The sequence below is a fragment of the Vipera ursinii genome (assembly GCF_947247035.1).
Source record: "Vipera ursinii genome assembly, chromosome: 2".
Classification (NCBI taxonomy): Eukaryota; Metazoa; Chordata; class Lepidosauria; order Squamata; family Viperidae; genus Vipera; species Vipera ursinii.
This window is the reverse complement of record NC_139513.1, coordinates 47,741,859-47,764,410: the sequence shown is the minus strand read 5'-3', so window position 1 is coordinate 47,764,410 and position 22,552 is coordinate 47,741,859. Positions and strand designations below refer to the sequence as shown.

Here is a 22,552-nt window from a genome sequence, read left to right as displayed (position 1 = left end):
ATACATAAGCCAGGTAAAGAATTGGGACACGCTGACTGCCTCAGCAGACTACCCATGCAAAACATAGACTCAGACCCAGCCCCTGCCGGTCAGATTTTAGCAATCTCCCAACTTCCAGAATGCCCCTTGACTGCAAACATTATAGCCAGTAATTCAGCTAAAGATAAAATACTTACCAGAGTCCTCAAATGGGCCACAACAGGGTGGCCAGCTCAAAACCCACAACCCCAATTCCAACCATATTTTAACAGAAAAAATGAGATCTCAACACATAGAGGATGCCTGCTGTGGGGAAATAGGGTCATCATACCAGAGAAAAACATAGACCAAACATTACACATTTTACATGAAGGACACCCAGGCATTGTAAAGATGAAGGCGATGGCTAGAAGTTATGTGTGGTGGCCAGGCATAGATAAACAAATAGAAAAGTATGTGGGTGGGTGTTATACCTGTCAAGCGACCAGGAACGAGCCACCCCAAGCGCCAATCCATAAATGGGAAACTACAAGGAACCCTTGGTCACGTATACATATAGATTTTGCAGGACCTATCCAGGGCCAAAGTTTCTTAATTGTAGTGGACAGCCATTCTAAATGGCTGGAAGTCACTCCCCTTAGAAAAACAACGTCCGAAGCCACTATTCAAGCCTTACGAAAAATATTCGCTACACACGGCCTTCCAGACACCATAGTTTCAGACAACGGACCTCAATTCACCTCTCGTGAATTTCAGATGTTCGCTATGAAGAATTGTATTAGGCTGGTCACGTCGGCGCCGTTCCACCCATCGTCGAATGGGATGGCTGAGATTATGGTACGGTCCACAAAAGAAGCTTTGAAAAAATTCATTAAAGGGAACTGGCAGAGGCGTCTCAGCCAGTTCCTCTTGTCACAACACACAACTCCTTGCACAACAACGGGCAAATCACCGGCTGAATTAAGATGGGGGAGGCGGCTAATAACAAGACTCGACAGACTGCACCCTGACACATGTCCAGAAGAAAAAGAGCACCCCCACCCCACCCGCACACTCAACCCTGGTCAATTGATATGGGCACGATCATACACAGATAAAAACAAGTGGGTCCAAGGGACAGTAATAAAACAAACGGGGCCCATCTCATACCTTATAGCCACGCAAGCACATGGCAACATACGCCGCCATATTGACCAGCTCAGACCCAGACAACCACCACACAATTCTGAGCAACCAGACAATACCGGGATACAACTCCCACCGGAAATGCTGCCTATCCCAAACCAGGAAGAGGAACAGCAAAACGAACAACCAGAACCAGACCAGCCTCCACCCCTTCGCCGCTCAAACAGGAATCGAAGACCACCCACCTACCTAAAAAACTATCAGTGGGCAGGTTCAAACGTCCAAGAGGGAAGAAACGCGCCAGGGGAGGGGTAAGGGGTGTGTTATATATGTAAACAGTTCAATAATACTTCATCGACAAAGTATATAAACTAAGAAGCCGTCTGACAGGAAAACACGCGGGAACTTTGACAGCTGTCAAAGTTCCCCGCACAGCGCAGGCGCCACCACTGACAGCTCGCGGCTGTCAAAACACCAACCATGCGGAAGCCGGAGCTGTCAAGAGAAGACGGCGCGGATTGGTCCCTGCTTGACACGGCGCCAAAATAAACACCTCTGATTGGTCCTCGCTTCCAGCTGCCGGCTATAAAAGCCGGACAAGTTATTCTATGTTTGCCTTGCTCTTAATAAACCTGTTGTTAACTAGCCTGTCGTCCTGAGTGGTCCTTAGGCTACTTCAACCTCCCTTAAAAATCCAAACAGAAAAACAAATGAACAATGAAAACAATAAAATTAACATTTGGGAAAGGTGGATTTATTGTGTCAATGTAACTACAAAGTTCTTCATCCTCCCCTAGTACACCTTACAGTTTGGGAAAAGGGTAAACGTAAAGGTTCCCTCGCACATGCGTGTTAGTCGTTTCCGACTCTAGGGGCCGGTGCTAATCTCCATTTCAAAGCCGAAGAGCCAGCGCTTGTCTGAGAATGTCTCCGTGGTCATGTGGCCGGCATGACTAGATGCCAAAGGTGCACAGAACGCTGTTACCTTCCCACCGTAGTGTTCCCTATTTTTCTACTTGCATTTTTACGTGCTTTTGAACTGCTAGGTTGGCAGAAGCTGGGATGAATAACAGGCGCTCACTCTGCTATGCGGCACTCGGGATTCGACCCACCAAGCTGCCGACCTTCTGATCGACAAGCTCAGCGTCCTAACCCACTGAGCCACCGCGTCCCTTTTTGGGAAGCCCCATATTAAATCTCTCTCCCTCTCCCTCTCCCTCTCCCCAACCCCCTCCCATTCCCCTTCTCATTCTCCTTCTTGTCCTTCTCCTTGTCCTTCTCCTTCTCTTATCCTTTTTATCTTCCAGGAAAAACAATGTACATGAATTCATTTCTGAACATCAACTAAGCTTTCCAAGAGATCTTCTCAGTAAAGCTATGGGGAAAAATTTACTTAAAGATGAAAATACTCTGGTAAGTACGATGACACTTCCTTAAGGCAAAGTTCCTGGTGTCTGCAAATGATGCCTCCAGATCCTTATTGTCTTTTTAATCATCATCACCATTACCATCACCACCATCACTACCAGTACCAATAAAAAAGAAAAAATGAAAACTGGAAACTACATGATTTAATGTTATAATTCATTTATTACCTCAGGTGTCTTTATCTAGCATTGATATATTAAATGTAATTGGGCTTTCATTGAGATTTCAACTACACAGTATTCTTAGATTGGGTTCATATATTGGCCACTAGTTACTATGAAGTATTTCTAAACCTCTAGTTTTTGGAGCTATAATCCAGTCCAAAAGAAAGGGAACACCTCGGAGAAAATGACCCTACTTAAGCTATTTGCTCCTACTTTTTGTTACAAGTTTCAAGATAAGTCTTTGAATAGTATTTAATATATTTGGTCTTGGTCTGTAGATGGTAGTAATGCCACTCTCATACCTTAGCATCTCATAAACATTTGCAGAATATTTTTTATTTTGTTTCATTGATATGTCTGTTCTATTTGCCAATACAGCTAAAAAAAAGTAATGATGATATTATATATATTAAGACATAAGCACCAGCAACCGGATGCACTTACAATTTCTACTTTTGTGCCACAAGAGGAACAGATGATGACTCATAATTTTTCTTATTACAATTAACAATCCCAGAATTACAAAGTCAATACATCTTGTCCTTCAGTTTTATATTCATCATATGCATATTACGTATATTGAGATAAGTCTCATTTTAAGCAATTGGAGTAGGGAGACTCACTTAAGGTCTGCAGTTCCTAATATTCTTCTTTTTATAGCTTTAGGCACTGAGTAATCTTCCTAGTAACAGTGATGGGTAAAATTGGGAGGAGAAGGAAATTGTAATAATAGCACGCTTGTTCTGATCTCATCAGGCTTGACAATGTGTTATGTACATTGCCTGAAGTAATGCCATTACTTCAACTCATGTACCTGGTGTGCTAATAAAAACAATGGATGGGTAGACATGATCTGAAAGGACAGAAAGGAAATTAAACAAGGAACCCAGCAACATACAATAGAACGTATAGTTTTTGAAGTTCTTTTTATGCTTCAGGTATACCCACTTGTTGATTTCCCTAATGCTGAGATCTCACTGGCTTCCCAAAGAGCTATTGCAGAGCATCATGGACAGCTCACCAGCATATCTCGCATCCTACGGCAGGTATATCAAAGTATGCCTTTTAAAACTTGAATTCTACCCAAACTTTGAACTTACTACAGATGAGAAATTTGGAAATCAAAATACTTGGTTATTTCAACAAGCAAAAATAACTATTTGTGATATCTGTTTATCACTGAATCTGCATTTTGTAAGGAAAGAAATGCACAATTCCTAAGCATTGGCTATTGCAGGAGCTAAAAACTGGGAGCTCTTAATGTTTGTTTGTTTTACTTATAAGCAGCTAATTTAAGAAGTTGTGTTAGCAGATGGGGAACACAACCTTCTTTATCTGCATACTTTTCCAAGAGAAGCATTTCCCCAGTCTGGTTTCTGTGGAAGGTTATAAATATTTTCCCCATTTTAATCTGGAGGAAATATAGGTGGTTTATATGTGTTAAAAGCATAGTAAAAATAATACCTATAAGCAATAATTAATTGCACGAATGGCTCAAATGAAATATACTTTGAAATCATTAGTGCATTAATCAAATGCAGTAATAGCTAAAATGAAAGATACTTAACATTTACTCACTTAAAAACCCTTCACACAATGATTGAGGCTGCAAACATACTGAATTTTGGCACACACACATCTCACTAAAACTGGTGATTTTAATGACGACTTCTGGAATAAGCCACAATTGGATTGTTTATGCAACACATTAAGCCTTTTTCCCAAAAAAGGCACCTTCAGGCTTTACAAAAGGTACAGTAAGGAGGCATAGCAGTTTTGAGGACCAGAGCCATCCTTAGAAATAAAGATAATTTTGTAAGATGGGCATTAATCTTCCATAAATCCTTTGGAATAGGCTATATTTTTCTCATAGATCAGATTAGATTGATACAAAATTAGGTGGAGCTGGAAATTTAGCAGAGAAAACAGTTCAAAATTGTACATGTTGCAGTGTTTCATTTCTGCCACCAGGTGGCAGAATGGCTACATGATCAGAGAGTTTTTTCTCCCTTATAAGAGATTCACCCTCCATTTTGCTCTTAAAACCCTTCTTGCCAAACATTTTGACTGAACACTTGTTTAAAAATATACATTTTTTTGTTTTAAAATGTCTCTCTCACACACAACTGCATAGAATGTGGTCATCATCTATATTACGTTAGTGTATAATATTTGCTCAATAATTTGAGCACACTTGGAATACTGCATCCAGTTTTGGTCACCACAATGTAAAAAAGATGTTGAGACTTTAGAAAGAGTACAGAGAAGAGAAACAAAGATGATCAAGAGACTGGAGGGTAAAAAATATAAGGAACGGTTGCTGGAATTGGTATGTCTAGTTTAATGAAGAGAAGGACGAGGGGTGACATGATAGCAGTGTGCCAATATCTCAGGGGCTGCCACAAAGAAGAGGGAGTCAAGCTATTCTCCAAAGCACCCAAAGGCAGGACAAGAAGCAATGGATAGAAACTAATCAAGGAGACAAGCAACCTAGAACTAAGGAGAAACTTCCTGACAGTTATAACAATTAACCAGTGGAACAAGCTGCCTCCAGAAGCTGTGAATGCTCCAACACTGGAAGTTTTTAAGAAGAGACTGGACAGCCATTTGTCCGAAATGGTATAGGGTTTCCTACCTGAGCAAAGGGTTGGACTAGATGACCTCCAAGGTCCCTTCCAACTCTGTTATTTTGTTAATTTAATGTACATTAACTAAGATGTACATTAAGAACTCAGGAATGTGAACAAAAGGAATCCAGGAACACTTCATCTTCTGCTATATGTAAGAGATAACTCATCAACCTATCACAAGATTCAGAATTAATTTGGAATAAAATCAGAAATGTGGTGAATATATATACCAAACTAGATGGAGTTATTGTTAAGCTATTTTAGAAATCTAATAAGTTAAATAATTAGTCACATATTACACTTCAAGAAATTTATTTTTTCTGCCACAGAGAGGCTATGTAGTTACATTTTATTTTGTGATAGGATTTGCATATTTTTGTAATTATTTAGTTACTACTGTCTTTCTATCTTTTCCTCTGAGCCTAATGTAGTGTGCATACAAGTCTCTTCATTTTATACCCACAAAAGCAACAGAGGCAATTGGACTGAATGAGAGTGATTTGTACTGTGTCCCCTTGTGAGCTCTGTGTTATCCTAATTACCCTGCCGGCTATTTTTAATATCTCTATTGTATTCTCCCTTTTTAAAATATATTTTATTAAAAGTTTTTTCTTAACATACAATACAAAGAGAAATAAAACAATGGAAAAAAGGGAAGGAAAGGAAATGGAAAATGAAATTAAAAAAGAAACAAAAAGCAGTAACTTCCAACTTTTTTTTGGTGCAGTGAGGAATATAATAAAGTTATGGTATCAACTTCTTAGTTATACCAAATAGTAACTATTAGCCATTTGTATATGGTATCAACTTCTAGATATACCAGATAGTAACTGTTAGTCATTTATATAGCAGTAATCCATTTAGTTGGCAAAATCCAAAGTCAAAGTTTCTTTTCTCTCTCTCTCTTTCATGCAAAAGGCCCAGAAGCAGCTTTCAAGTACCGGTAGTCCTTGACTTATAACAATTTGTTTAGTGACTGACTGAAGTAAAAAAAAGTGACCGTTTTTCACTCTTATGACCTTTGCAGCATCCCTGTGATTATGTAAATCAAATGCTTGGGAACTGGCATGTGTTTATGATGGTTGCAGTGTTCTGGGGTCATGTCACCTTTTGCAGCCTTCTGGCAAGTAAAGATTTTTAATTACATGTGGTGGACATCTCAAAAAGGTGCCCTGAACTTATGGATCAATAGCCATAGGAGCTAGCCAATGAAGACTGCCATTTTGGATAGGTGGGAAGGGCAATCTGATGATATACAGGAAGTGTTAATGCCACTTTCTAATACCTCAGTAAGGCCACACTTGGAATACTGCAATCAGTTTTGGTCAACATGATGTAAAAAAGATGTTGAGACTCTAGAAAGAGTACAGAGAAGAGCAACAAAGATGATCGGGGACTGGAGGCTAAAACGGCTGCTGGAATTGGTATGTCTAGTTTAATGAAGAGAAGGACGAGGGGGGACATGATAGCAGTGTTCCAATAAATCAAGAAGAGGGAGTCAAGCTATTCTCCAAAGCACCTGAAGGCAGGACAAGAAGCAACGGATGGAAACTAACCAAAGAGAGAAGCAACCTAGAACTAAGGAGAAATTTTCTGACAGAACAATTAATCAGTGGAACAACCTGCCTCCAGAAGCTGTGAATGTTCCAACACTGGAAGTTTTTAAGAAGAGACTGGACAGCCATTTGTCTGAAATGGTAGAGGGCCGTGGTGGCAAACCTATGGCATGCGTGCCACAGATGGCACGCAGAGTGTTGTGATTCAGGATCAGCCTGTGGGTTCGGCAGTTGGGTCAGATGACTCAGAGGAGGAGGAGGGGGTGTTGAAGAGCTTGCTGAGGGGATTGGACAGCTTGATGAGAGCCCCCAGCAAGGCCCCTCTCATCTGGTCACGATGCAGACCCAGCTGTGTGAGCCTGACAGCGTGGATGAAGATGACCCACAGCTGGCCCTGTTCAAGGACGCCCGACGCAGGAGGCAGTCAGTCAGGAGTAAACAGAGGAAGGCAATGGGGCACCTCGGAAGGAGGCACAGAGAGGCCATGCCCTGAACTGTATTTAAGGGGAATGTGTGGGAGGGCCGGTTTGCTGAAGGCAACTGCTTGGATTGTTCCTGCTTCTTAGATCGTGTTTTATGGTTGGTGTCTTGTCTTACTCTGTTTTATGTGAATAAATTTGGCAGGCGTAATTCCAGCCTCTTGCCGTTTCTAAAGGGGTTGTCCCTGCCTTTTCTGCAGGGCCGGTAGCAGGCTGGTACAGAACACAGAGCCCTCTCTGTGGGCATGTGCACCATCGCCCCAATCCTAGCCTTCAGCTGGGTTTTATAAAAACTCTTCACTTTAGGCCTCCGCCTCCGTGTGCAAAAAACAAAAGGTTCAATCAATTCTTGCAGGAAAAAGAAAAGATCTCACAAAGTTGGAATTGATTGAACTTTTTAGTCCCACCCAGTCTACAGTTACCACCACAGCCATGCCCACCCAATGGGCCATGCCCATCCAATGGGCCACACCCACCCAATGGGCCACATCCACCCAGCAGCCGACAATACATAAGAGGGTTTTGTGCTGCAGTTTGGGCACTTGGTCTCTAAAAGGTTTGCCATCACTAGTTGGACTAGATGACTTCCAAGGTTCCTTCCAACTTTATTATTATTACTATTACTACTACTACTACTACTACTACTACTACTACTATTATAGTTATTATTATTATTATTGTTTTATTATTATTATTATTATTATTATTATTATTATTATTATTATTATTATTATTATTATTATTATTAAAGTCAATGGGGAAGCCAGATTTACTGAACAACCATGTTCCTAACTTAATGACGGCAGTGATTCATTTAACAATGAAGGCAAGATCAGGCATAAAATGAGGCAAAACTCACTTAACAACTGTCCCCAAGGTACTTTTTCAAGAGGCAACTGGACTTTCTTGTTTTTCTTTGAAGACATCTCATTTCTCAAAGAGTCCAGTTGCCTCTTGAAAAAGCACATTTGGGACAACCATGACCTAAATGACTGAGAATCTCCATAGACATCCACATAACAACTGTCTTGCTTAGCACTGGAAATTTGGGGATTAATTGTAATTATAAGTTGAGGACTACCTGTAACCCCAAAATTATTTATATTCTTATCCCTAATTAATGCAGCCAGCTTTGTCATCTCTGCCAGTTCCATCAACTTTTGAATCCATTCCTCTATTATGGGAGTTAATGCTTCTTTCCATGTCCAGGCATATAAAATTCTTGCAGCTATCAACATTATATAGCAATGAAGTTTAATTTTTTTTCTCCCATTTTTTATCTACTAGTACTAGATAAGTCTTTGCCTTATCACATGTCCACTACATGTAATTAAAAATTGCCCTCCTTATGCTTGCATTGTAACAAACTTTCAAAACACTTTTATACATCTTTGATAACTTATTGGGAGTTAAATACTACCAGTATATCATTTTATAGAAATTCGCCTTAAGCTTATAATTCAATGTGAATTTCATCCTTTACTCCACATATTTTTCCACTGCTCTAACATTATATTAAAACCAATGTTCCTATAATTTCTCTATTATATTCTCATATCTCAGCAGGGGATGACACCTGGTTGATCTTATTCAGATTCTGAAGGACTGGGAGGTTGAAAAATGCACATTATATATGTATGACCACTGAATGAACAAATGAGTGACTGAGAAGAAAGAAGGATGTTGAGGTGTTTGGCCATAGGGAGAAAATGAGTGAAGATCAAATTGCAAAACAAATATATGAAGGAAGAGTGAATAGTAAGAGGAAAAGGGAGTCTGGGGCAATCATAGTTGGGAAGAGATATTAAAAAAGGCTGCTATAAAAAGGGAACCACATATGGACATGGTGGAGTGAGGATGGGTTGTAAGGAGAGACGGTTATGGAAAAATGTACCAAATGGATTTCTTTTCTTTATCCCATGTCTTTAAATTGGCAATAGCATTTAGGGTTATATACTGCCTCATAGTGCAGTACTCTCTGGGTAGTTTACAAAGTAAGCATTATTTGCCTATTGTTCCCAACAATCTGGTTCCTCATTTTACTGACCTCAGAAGGATGGATGGGTGAGTCAACCTTGAATCCTATCAGGATTGAACTCCTGCCTTGGGCACAGTTTCCCTGCAATATTGCAATTTAACCACTGCACTACCAGGGCTTCTTCTCTTGTGCACCAATTTCTCTGACTTACCCTCCCCCCTCCCCCCCCCACTGTGCTGGCCATGAACTTGCTTTGTATGTATTACAGAGGCAAACCACTTCTGAACAATTTCTAAAAAAAATTGCATGGATATGTCAGTAACAGTACCAGAAATAAATCTGGAGCTGAAGAAGATTTTATTTTTATTGTGTTGTAGTAGTTTAGGCTTGAAAAGAAGATGCTTGCATGTAACACAATGTAACAAATGACAGAAGTCATTTACTAGTACAAACAAGGCCTAGTATATTTACACATTGCTCCTGTAAACCCTAGCCACAATTTATGTAGTTGCACCTTTCTTGATTCTGTCTTTCACACAGGCCAGTCTTCATATTTACTCAGGAGGAGATATGAGTGAGCTTCAAGATATTTGCTGCAATAATCAGTTACTGTTAAAGGTTTAGAAACCTACCAAAGCCTCTATGTGAATATAATGGTTAAAGGATGCGATGGGTAGGGAAGCCTTTTCTATTTATTGTCCCTTTCTCAAGAGGAGGATTGATGGAAGTACTAAAGATTAGAGAAGCTTTGAGGAACAGCAAAGAGGATAATCCTGTGTGACTGGAAAGAAAGTCACTCTCCTGCTTTTAAGGAATGGATTAGGCTATGAGTTCATTATCTAGTTTTGAAAATTCTTTGTGCTTTAAAAATGAGTTGATACATTATGCTGTATGATCCAGATTACAGTCAATGACTGGATGAATTTATCATATGAGTGACATGATAGCTCAGCAGTTAAGACACTGCACTTGCCAGCTGGAAATCCCACAGACCAGTTTTGAGACCCAAGCCCTTTACGATGGTGTGAGTTCCCATTTTTCTCCCCAGCTCCTACCAATCTAGCTGTCATGGTTTTGACAGACAGAGACAAACAAAGCAGAACTCCGAGGCTTGGAAATTCCTCAAAGAACCTGTTTATTAGTTATAAAGTATCGGCATGATTAAAAGTGAAAGCAAGTCTGAATTTCCCACTAAAACTTTCCCAGTTACAAAGTATAATGCCCCACTGAAAAAACTGTGCCAACACTATGTTCCCCAATATATTCATTTGGCGAGCTTTCTTATACAACGTCCAGTCCCTGACTGCGTGAGCAGTAGATGACCTTAGTTCCCATGGGACAGCAGATTATTTTAACTAGTGAAGCACCTGGACAAGCCCCCCCTCCCTCCGTTCTATGTGGCAACCTAGAATGAAGAGAAAGATGGCTGCAGCCAAGTTTATTGTAGAGTTGACACTAGCATTCGAAAGCATGCAAATGTGAGTAGATAAATATTGTGTTTCCCCAAAATTAAGACCAAGTCTTATATATACATTTGCCTCCAAAAGAGGCACTAGGTCTTAATTTTGGAGAATGTCTTACGTTAGGACCACCACAGTGGGACTCCTCAGGGACTCCTTTACTTTTACCTTTACTTATCATAGGGATCATTTTTGTTATTGATATTTATTTTGTCTTTAACATTAGGACAGTTTTTTAAGATAAGTATTTAAGAGCAAAATTTAATATATATATTTTTCTTTTCTTTTATATGTCACTATTTATTAAATGATAATGATAGTAATAATAATAATAATAATAATAATAATAATAATAATAATAATAATAATAATAATAATAATAATAATAAAAATAAAACCCAGTGGAACATAATAAAACTGCCTCTTGGATCAAAGATATCCAAAACCAAGCACACAAAACAAAATGGAGAATATTGTAATAACCACTGATATGGTTGCAAAACAAGTAAAGAAGGTCAAGAACTGGAGTGCACCTGGCCTGGATGAGCTGCATGGATACTGGTTGAAACACCTCACCAGCCTCCATCACCACATGGCTACTCAGTTTGATGAAATGCTTCAAAATGCCACAAGTGAAGAATGGTTAAAAGCTGGTCAAACATACTTGATAATAAAAGATCCTGAAAAGAGCACAGAACCAAGCAACTACCGCCCAATTACTTGTCTGCCAACAACGTTCAAACTTTTTACAAGAATACTGGCAAATTCAGTATTCAATCATCTGATGGAAAACAATTTGTATCCAGCAGAACAAAAAGAAAATTATAAAAAATCAAGAGGAACAAAAGATCAGCTGCTCATTGACAAAATGGTACTTAAAAATGCAAAATGACCAAAAACAAATTTAAATATGGTGTGGATTGATTACAAGAAAGCATTTAACTCATTACCCCACAGTTGGATTAATGCATGTTTAGAAAACTTTGGAATTAGCAAAAACATCTATACTTTTTTGAAAGCAAATATACAAAAATGGAAAACAGTTCTAACAGCAAATGGGGAGAACATTGGTGAAATCAACCTCAGATGAGGAATCTTCCAAGGGGACTCACTTTTACCACTACTGGTCAACATCACATTAATTCCATTGACAATAATATTAAGAAACACAAAACTGGGATACCACATTTCAAGCCAGCATGACAAGATAAACCATCTACTATACATGGATGACTTAAAACTGTATGCGAAAAGCGACACTGAACTTGAATCAATACTCAATGCAGTTCAACTGTTTAGCAGCGACATCAGAATAGACTTTGGACCTGGAAAATGTGCTATATTATCCATGCAACGAGGAAAAATGGGAAAAATAGAAGGAATAGAACTGGGAAATGGAAGTATTATGAAAGCACTAGCAAAGGATGATGGTTACAAATACCTAGGCATATTGGAAGCAGATAACATCTTGAATGGAAAAGTCAAAGAGTCAACACAAAAGGAATACATCAGAAGAGTCCACAAAATACTAAAATCAAAGCTGAATGGTGGAAATATAATTAAAGCCATTAATACATGGACAGTCCCAGTGATACGCTACCCAGCTGGAATTATCAACTGGACATTGGCTGAACTGGAACACCTAGACTGGAAAACGCGTAAACTTTTGAACATGCACCATGTTCTACATCCATGAAGTGACATCGACAGATTGTACCTGCCAAGAAGAATAGGGGGCAGAGGGCTACTGCAAATCCACCAAACTGTAGAAGAAGAAAAATGAAGTTTGAATGACTATGTAAATCAAAGTAAAGAAAAATTGCTGCAGGCTGTGAAAACAGAAAGCATTATCAAAATAACAGAAACAAAGGCAGAATATAAGGAAAAACAGCTGGATGATAGATTAAATAGATGGAATACCAAAGCTTTGCATGGACATTTGAAAAACATTGAAGGAAAATGTGATAACAACTTGACATGGGCATGGCTTAAGTTGGGAACCATCAAGAAAGAAACGGAAGGCTTAATACTGGCTGCTCAAGAACAAGCATTACAAACTAATGCCATGAAAGCGAAGATACAAAAATCTATTGACAATCCAAATTGCCGACTTTGCAACAACAAAGTTGAAACTGTTTCACATTTAATATGTGAGTGCAGTAAAATCGTGCAAACTGATTACAAAGCTAGACATGACTGACTTGCTAAACTAATCCACTGGGCATTGTGTAAAAAATACAACTTGCCTGTGTCCGAAAAGTCGTGGGAACATAGTTTGGAAAAAGTTGTCGAGAATGAGAGGGTGAAGATCTTGTGGGACTTCCGAATACAGACAGATCACCATTTGGAACACAACATGCCAGATATCACAGTTGTAGAGAACCAAAGCATACAGTTGATTGATATGGCTGTACCAGGAGATGCCAGAGTTGAAGAAAAAGAACTGAAAAAAAATTACAAAATACCGTGACCTGGCCATCAAAACTGCATAATTATGGATGAAACATGTAACAGTGATACCCATTGTTTTCGGGGCACTGAGAACTATGTCCAAAAACTTTGCAAAACACATCAAGAAATTGCAGCTTCCTGCAATAACTCCAGCAAAGCTACAAAAAAACTGTGCTATTTGGAACATCCTACATTTTAAGGAGATACCTGGTTGAAACCTAGGATGCTGGCAGCAACCCATGTCAACCATTAGTGCCAGTCAATTTGAGTGTTCAGTTGACTGAGTTTCATGTTTTATGAATAAATGGTTTATAATAATAATATCCTAAAGGTTAGAAAAACATTGAGTGGCTTTTCCCTCTCCATTATTCCATGGAAAATATGCCAAACTTCTTTCTCATTTAGACTAATTCTGCTTATGATCCAATTGCAAATCCATGTGAAAAAAGTTATGGGTGACAGTCCTATGGAAAGACCTTTCGAAGAACCCCCAATTTATTCAGTTTTCCTTAGAGAGCTCTGATCCAACACCATGGTACTATCCTTGTTGGTGTTAAGTTCTATCTTCCCTTTAAGGACTGAGGACTAGGACTGCAAGATCATAGCAGGATGGCAACGTGACAAATATCGAAGCTGCTGAAATTCTGGCTGCTTTCTTATGGCTGCTTATATTCATACTCATATTTTCATTCTAATCATATTAAATTTTAGCTTATATGAAACAATTCATCCTGGAAGTGGGAATACATAAAAGAGGAAAGTAACTTTTCTTTCTTAATACAGGCAAAATACACTATTTCTATTGTTTCTTCTGCTCTGGTGATATACCAGAAAAAGAATAATATAGAAATCCCATACCAATGGCAAAAACCTGCCTGGTTATGCCAAAATTCCCCAATTGTGCTTTCACTATTGCAATTTAGAGCAATCTTGAAGCTGCAGCTAGGATATGGATAAGGGTTCTCTGTTCTGCTTCTGTAACTCTGGAATCTTCAGGGTAAAGTGCCAGTAAAATAACACAACTGGTAACACAACTGAAGCCCTTTGTACGCATGCATGAGATTGACACGTGTACCAAAGAGGTGGGGCTTCCATTGTACTACTGCTACTTTTTGCCTTTTTTGAACACTTCTGTTGGTGCCAGTGCAAATAAGATGTATTTGAGGGAAAATCTGAATTTCAAAAACCGCACTCCTGTCACTCTTATTTTGGGATGAAACCTCTGTAAAACTCTGTAATCTTCAGGATACAGAGCCAAAAGATTTTGGTTTATCCTTAAAGCAGGGCTCTCCAAACTTGGCAACTTTAAGACTTGTAGACTTCAACTCCCAGAATTCCCCATCCAGCATGGCTAGCTGAGGAAATCTGGGAGTTGAAGTCCACAATTCCTAAAATTGCCAAGTTTGAAGACCCCTGCTTTAAAGGACTCTCACAGCTTTGAAATACTTTTTGTATTGCTAAAATTGCTAGGAGACAGTGCAGAAGTCTGCTATGGATGTCACTAGCTAGCACTGATGATACGAGCAGAATATCTCTGGAATTATGGCATACTGAATCATTTTTATTCCTTCACTTTGCTTTCGCTGAGCTTGTTTTTCACTTAATGGAAAGGGTTTGCTCACGCCAAGGAAAGGATAAATAAAAGCAAGCAGCTTTAAAAGTGTCTCTGACACCAGCCTTTTCAAATACGAAGTACTCTTCCTCTTAAGAAATGTATTTTCTGTCTGTTGGGAATGTATATAAAGATGAAAAAAACCCAAAATAAAATGTTTTCTAAGCAGAAAATTGAACCAAAGGGAATATGTACTCTCGATTTCCCCATTTCTCTCAACCCTTGCCACTCTCTCTTGTAAACATCACTTGCCTTTTTTTTTGTTTTTTCCTGAATATGAAGTCAGGGTGCAAATAGTTTTAATAAAACTTCTGCTTCTAATACAGGAAAGCTTAGCACGAGTGTTGGAGGAATATTAGTGCTGCTTAAAGGGATGGGAAAGTGGATAGATCATGGAACTAAGGGCACATTACTGCCCTCTCCCTGCCAGAGATGGACTAGAACAGGGGTGTCAAACTCAATTTCATTGAGGGCCGCATCAGCATTGCAGTTGCCCTCAGGGGGCCAGGTGCGTATGGTCTGGGTGGGCGTGGCCTACTGGGTGGGCGTGGCTAGAGTGCATATGGCCTACTAGGTGGGCATGGCCAGCTCTACATCGTTCGCATCAAGGGTGCCTATGGGGGCCTGGGCAGGAGTGGGACAGATCTGAGGGTCTCTGGCAGAAGGAGGGTCTCTGGGCCAGGGCCAAGGCAGTGGGGGCCGTTTCCTCACTGTTTCCAGGATGGCTTCGCAGGCCGCATGAAACCACTTCATGGGCCGGATCTGGCCCCCGGGCCTTGTGTTTGACATGTCTGGACTAGAAGACCATGGAAGCTGGAGCGAGAGGTTGGAACTGGAGGAATAATAGAAAAGAGACCAGGACACAATAGTAAAACTGCTTGGGAGAGCCAAGACTTGTGTCCAGTTAGGTCTGTTCCTGGCTTGTTGCTCCTGCTCCTATAAGAGAGGCTGTCTTGGTTGGAGAGATGAACCTGAACACATTAGCATTACAAATCAGCAGTGCTGTGGTCATTGGAGGGGAGATACATTAAACAGGCAACCAAGGTAGCATAGCAACTCTAACCTAGTAGTACTCAGCAAGGAAAGTGAACTGGGGACTAATAGGTAAATTGTTTCCTATAAATGAAGATCCACTTATCGCTGCTTCTGAGTAGGTAGCTCCTTTCTGGGACCTAGTGTACAGTAGGTCATCAGATTGTCAGAATTCTGTGCTTCAAACTGTTGCACGTAAGAGTTCATCCATCCATGACAGGAAAATGTCCCATACCCAACCCAGACTTGGTTGGGTAAGGACAACGATGTCATTCTATCTGTAATCTGTCTTGTACCGGCTTCTGACCAGAGTAAAGGGATGGCATTGATCTCTACATGGGGATTGTGATATTTGAAAAGTATTTGGAAGTTGCAGCTGGTGCAGAATGCATAGTTCTGGGAGCTCCTAAGACTGCACACATAACACTGTTACTGTGTGAGTTGCATTGGTTACAGTTTGCTTCTGGATCCAATTCAAGGTGTTCACTGTTACCTTTAAGGCCCTACATGGCTTGGGTCCATGGTATGTGAAGATCTGTCTTTCCCCAATGGGACACACTCACCCCACTCAAGCCAGTGGAAGAGGCCTGCTATGGATCCCATCTGCTAAGGAATTGAAGCAGGTGGGGTCAGGGAGAAGAGCCTTTTCTGCTGTGGCCCCATCCCTGTGAAACATCCTACTGCCAGAGGCGAGAATTGTCCCCACCCTTTAACACACAGAAAGATGTTAAAAGCTGGCTTGCGGGTTGCCTGACGCCATGAGGAGAGTAGGGTAAGAAGACCTCACCCAGTCCCAGACCTCACCCATCTCTTAGTTCTCTTAATTTCAGTTTGAGTACTTTTTAAAACCATACTTTAATCTGTGCAGTTTTAATGGTTTAATATTGTAATGTTTTTACTTATTTTATAACTTGTAATTCACCTAGGGTCACCTTATAGATGGGCAGTATAAAAGTTCAATAAATGCATAAATAAAATAAATAAACCTCTCATAGGTTCTGAGATAGTGGGATGTGAATACTTATTTGGTAGGTTGAAGCTATGTGAAAGCTGTGGTTGAATTTGTCTGAATTGTGGAATGATAAAGATGTCAGTAGCTTGGGAGAGAGATAATTTTTTGCATCTTCCAAAACTTCTGACATTTAAGGGTGGCATTAGGACAGGGGTAGGCAACCTTGGCTCTTTTATGACTCGTGGACTTCAACTCCCAGAATTCCCGAGCCAGCCACCCCTGCACTAGGAGAATCAGGCAGTTGTAATGGTTAGGCCCCTAAACAATGGCAGTAAAATTTCCAACTATTTAACTACATTTATCCTTCTTGCTTCTTTTATCTCTGTGAATAAGATGATTATCTACTAAAGACAGAAATTCATTGCAAAATATATGCCTTCTGTAAGGCATGTTTCTTTCATGCACAAGAATTACATCATATGGTAGGAAAAATGCAAATCCTCCTGCTGCACTTATAAAAATATATTTTATATAAACACAGATTAAATATGTAATGTAGATAACATTGCCCATCACATTACAGCCTCCAGCCGAATAAACAATGTTTTTGGGAGGATAAACATTCTGATTGTATTAGTTATTTATTTGCTGGGAGACTCAACCAATTGTAAGTCACACAATCAGCACTCTTATGTGGTATTTTAGATTGTGGAAGGGGTGTCAAATTCATCATGCTTATATATGGGAACACATTCAATAATAATCTCAGTTTAAAAGAACAGTTATTAAATATTTTCTAGCTTTGACCTGTGCTTCAATAACCCAGGAAACTAAAAGATATGATATGCATTTTGTTGAGTCTTTTATATAATGGCTTTAGAAGTCAGAGTCCACAAATGCACATTTGGTCTTTTTTTTAATCTGGCAAACAGAAAATAATATAGAGAAAGAGAGAAAACTGAAAACACATTAGCATAATCTATTTTATTTCTGGGTTCTATTGTGGCACACAATAGCTTTCATTGTTTTTATTCTACATTAAGCTAAAAGGTGTTTAAAACATGCACACAACTCTGGAGTCCACATTAGTGTGTCAGAAAGCTGAACTAAAATAATATTCATGAGATGCTAATTGGGCATGCCCAAAGTATGCCTATATTTTAATAAAACAAGAGATAGAATTTCTAGTAGCTAGCAGAGTGCAGACCTCAGCATGAGAACTCTATTAGTTCTGATGACAATGATATTTTCTTTTCTTTTCTCAGCGACAGACCATAGAGCTAATTCCTGTGACCGAAGTCCATTATCGATATGCTGCAAAATCATATATTTATTATATCTACGGAACAGAGAACAAGGTTTATGCCCTGGACTATCCAGAAAGATACTGTTGTGGCTGCACAATAATCTGACAATGAAATGCTGTGCAAGTATTCATTATATACAACAAGTTATTTTTATGTTTAAATGATATACAGTGGGATGATATGGATTCACTCCTTACTGGTGTGATACGCAGAATAATATTTGTATCCTTCTCCTCCAGATTAGGAAGCTGAAGGCATGGTAATAGAATCTCATAAATCCTATTTCTACTTTTGTTTAAACAACATATATCTAAATATGTATCTTTAAATATATGTGTCTGATATATATTTTCTGAGGGGAAAAGCACCTTGGAGCATAAACTATGTATCTATTCTCTAAGTCTACAGTGTTCTAGAGTAATCACTATTAAATCTATAGGAGTGGAGCCTTAAGCAGATGTATGAGATGATGGAAACAGGAATATTTTTAGAAACCTCTAGAAAAACAAGATATGGGTTGAAGTCATTTTCTTTAAAATTTGGATTGTTTTGCATTTGATTTTGGTTAAATGAGAGACAAGGAAGTTCAGTTCCTCCCCTTTATGTCAACTCTACAATGAATCTGGCTGCAGCCATTTTGCTCATTCTATGTTGCCACAGGAATGGGAGGGGATGTAGAGGATTTCCACTAGTCTAAACATTTTACTGTCCTGTGGGAACCAAGGTCATTTCTGTCAGTTAGATGGGGACATGAGTATTTGGTTAGAAAGCCTGCCAAACTATTCTATTGGGGAACATAGCTGATTGCATAGCTTGGGGTGGGAAGTTCAACTTTGTAATATTGTCTCTCTTTGAAGAGAATTTCAGACTTGGTTTCACTTTTGACTGTGCTGATACTATGTAACCAATAAACATGTTCTTTGAGGAAGTTTCAGGCCTTGGAGTTCTGATTTGTTTGGTCTTGTTTATTAGAAATTTGACACTTTAGTTATTAGGAAACAGATGCATGTGCAATATATATAGAAAAAAAATGTAGCATGAATCTAGTTGTTCTAAGACATAGCAATGTACTAAATTACAAACCTGAGATTATCTACTTGTGTTAGTATAATATGTTGTACTAAGTATATATTTTATATTTTTGTAGGGAAAACACAACGGTATAATAAAACCATCTTTTTGTTTCCTGTGTACCTGTTTCATCGGGATTAGGCAGAAAGGAAGCATCCTAAGATTTATCTGTATATAAATTTCAAACTGGCAGGTAGAGTAGACAGGTGGGTGAGAGCAATATAGTAATTACAGCCAATGTAATTTCCAGAGATGTTGGTTTAAGACATTGATCCTTAAGTCCTAAACTTATTCATAAATTTGCTTACATATAATGTTTCTTTAGAACAAACATGACTAATTATGAGACATAATATCCCCTTCCCCTCAAAAAAAAAAAGAATAATCTTGGTGTGATTCCCAATCCCAACTATGTTAGAGTCCCATATTCACAAACTAATTATTTTCACATATAAAAAAATATTACAGAATTGTTAGGTCATATTTACAAGTGAATGAATCTGTAGTACCCTGTCTTGCTTACTCCTGATTTCAGGCTAATGATAGAAAGGAGATGAATGAATAAACGCTTGGGGTTTCCTGCATTTTATGTAAACCAATGAAACTCAATTTGAAAATGCTGATCCGGTGCATGGGACCGAGAGGGAGTATCCACAGGCTTGAGGGATCTCATTAAACTAAAATAATTAAGAGCCTGGGGCCTCAATGGACCTTCAAAAAACAGGAAGACAAAGACTGGAATGGATAAAAAGGCAGAATGATGCTCTGTTATAAGTCCCACTAGTTTCCTTTACAGCTTCTAAGTGAGCCATTGATGATTTTCCTTATACCATAGTCCTTGTTAATGCAGGATTCATGGTATCAACAATCGTTTCAGGAAAAGCCTATGAACATAGTCCCACTTTAATGATTTTCCACTAGAGGGAAGCAACGACATAAAAATCAGTCTTTATTATTCATGAACAAGTACATATTTGTAAGACATTTTGCAAATCCACTTGGGATGAATGTGCTTGTGTCTGTGCCTGCATATTCAACTTGCATTTACATGTTAAGCAACTGTGCATATAAGTGTTCGTATCATTCTTTCTCAACTTTTGTATGAATATATACTGGATGCTATAATGTAATCCACAGTAGGTAGGAAAAAAAAATCCAAAATTCAGACAACAGCAGAAAGCACATTGCAGATACATGTACTGACTACTGGTTTACAGTATAAATAGTGCAATGTTTTGTATAGTTTACTCAAAAGTAAATTTCACTGAATAAATTTTGCCCTAAAGTTAGCACACAGAACTGTAATCATAATTATTATTCAGTTTAAATACTGTACATTTGATTTTGGTGTTGTTTTTTTGCTGTGCCTGCTGTGATAGCTTCATACAACATCCAACTAGGATAACTAAATATAATTCTTATGTTGGGGCACCATATGATTATATGTCTAAATAAAAAGTTATATTCAAGCTTTGACTCATACAGTATACTAAACAAAGGCTGCCACTCATAGCATGTAAGCTATTAATTACCCAACTTCATTTTAGCCTAGTTGGTTGCTTATAATTTATCATTTAAACCTTCATAGTCACTCATTTGTATAGGACTCTGGGCAGCTAATATGGGATAAAAACAATATAACAATTAAAATGAAATTCCTACACTGATACAATTCCACTTAATACAACTTTGCTGGTTGATTCCTTTAATGGTCCAGCCTAATTTCTATGAAAAGAACAAGGTCTTCAATGTTTCCTTGAAGGGAAGCAGTGTTGAGGCTGTGAATCTCTTTGGGAGTGTTGTTTCAGGAGATTGTGTGAACATAGTCCTAGAATCTGATGTGTAAACTTTAGTCAACAGTTCCTAACCCACAGTAATATTCGTACTCATGCCACTAAGGACACACACTTACACACACACACAAACACACACACAGAATTTATTTTAGAAGATGGCGATAAATTATAATTCATTTCCAGAAGTTCATAAGCTATCTGGAGTTTAAAGATATGCATGCTGATTTCTGGACAGAACATCAATATATAATTATATAGCAATAGCAATAGCACTTAGACTTGTATACCACTTCATAGAGCTTTTACAGCCCTCTCTAAGCAGTTTAGGGAGTCAACATATTGCCCCCAACAATCTAGGTCAGTGATGGCGAACCTTTTAGAGACCGAGTGCCCAAACTGCAACCCAAAACCCACTTATGTATTGTCAGGTGCTGGGTGGGCATGGCCTGTTTGGTGGGTGTGGCTGTGGTGGTAATGGCAGACTGGGTGGGACTAAAAAGTTCAATCAATCAATTCCAACTTTGTGAGATCTTTTTTTTCCCAGTGAGAAGTTGAAATTGATTGATTGAGCCTTTTGTTTTGCACACAACAACGGAGGCCTAAAGTGAAAAGGTTTTATAAAACCCAGCTGAAGGCCTAGGACTGGGGTGATGGCACGCGTGCCCACAGAGAGGGCTCTGTGTGCTACCTGTGGCACGCAAGCCATAGGTTAACCACCATGGATCTAGGTCCTCATTTTACTGAAGGATGGAAGGCTGAGTCAACCTTGAGCCAATGAGAATTGAACTGCTGGCAGCCAGCAGAATTAGTCTGCAATACTGCATTATAACCACTGCACCACCATGACTCTTGTAGATAGAATCATTATTTTGCAAGATCAATGCCTTTTTTTCCCTTAGTAACTTTGAAGAGCATCTAGAATGAGTCTCAGAAGTAAGCGAGGATCTTCCAGATGACAACTTGTTGAATCGCTGCTATCTGTGTTTATATATACAGGACCTGGTAACCTGAAAAGATCCAGGAATAATTGAGCTTCCGTTCCCAAGAGCTCTAGCTTTGGTCATATGGGCTGGGGTGGCTGAAAGGAGCAATAGCTGGAAAGTCACAGGTTACCCATCTAAATTATATTATTTTCAGAAGATTGCTTCTCAGATGTGGTATTCTTTGGAAGCTTATCCATTGCACAGTACTATTGTGAAATACCTTTAAAAACTTCTAAAATGTGATTTCAGGCAATAAAGATGATACATTCATTATTGTGATTGATCTTGTAGTGCATGGTGTCCTGCTATCTGAAATGAAAGTGCATTTGCTGGCAAAAGACAAGAAACCAATAACTAATCTCTGGGTGGTTTTGACAGGATTAGAGAAAACAAATTTCCACTCTGCTTCTCTTTTCAAAAGTGCTTAGCAAAAAATGCTAAGAACCTACCAGCATTTTTTAAAGATTTTCATTTTGTTAAATAATAATAAGCAGTCTTCCTTGAATTAATACATTAAAATGCAAAAAGCGGGAGAGGGTAAATACTTAA

General features: G+C 38.9%; 1 protein-coding gene across 1 annotated transcript in view; it reads left to right on the top strand.

The window, feature by feature from the left end:
- Positions 1-18,258, top strand: part of SSUH2 (ssu-2 homolog) — a gene marked incomplete at its 3' end in the record, with an annotated part of 38,140 nt that extends 19,882 nt beyond the window's left edge. Inside the window, exons 7-9 of the mRNA XM_083355199.1 lie at positions 2,412-2,517; positions 3,635-3,742; positions 18,112-18,258. Of these exons, the coding sequence (XP_083211325.1) occupies positions 2,412-2,517; positions 3,635-3,742; positions 18,112-18,258 (361 nt within the window). The remainder of the gene's footprint in view (positions 1-2,411; positions 2,518-3,634; positions 3,743-18,111) is intronic.
- Between the last annotated feature and the right edge of the window lie 4,294 nt (positions 18,259-22,552).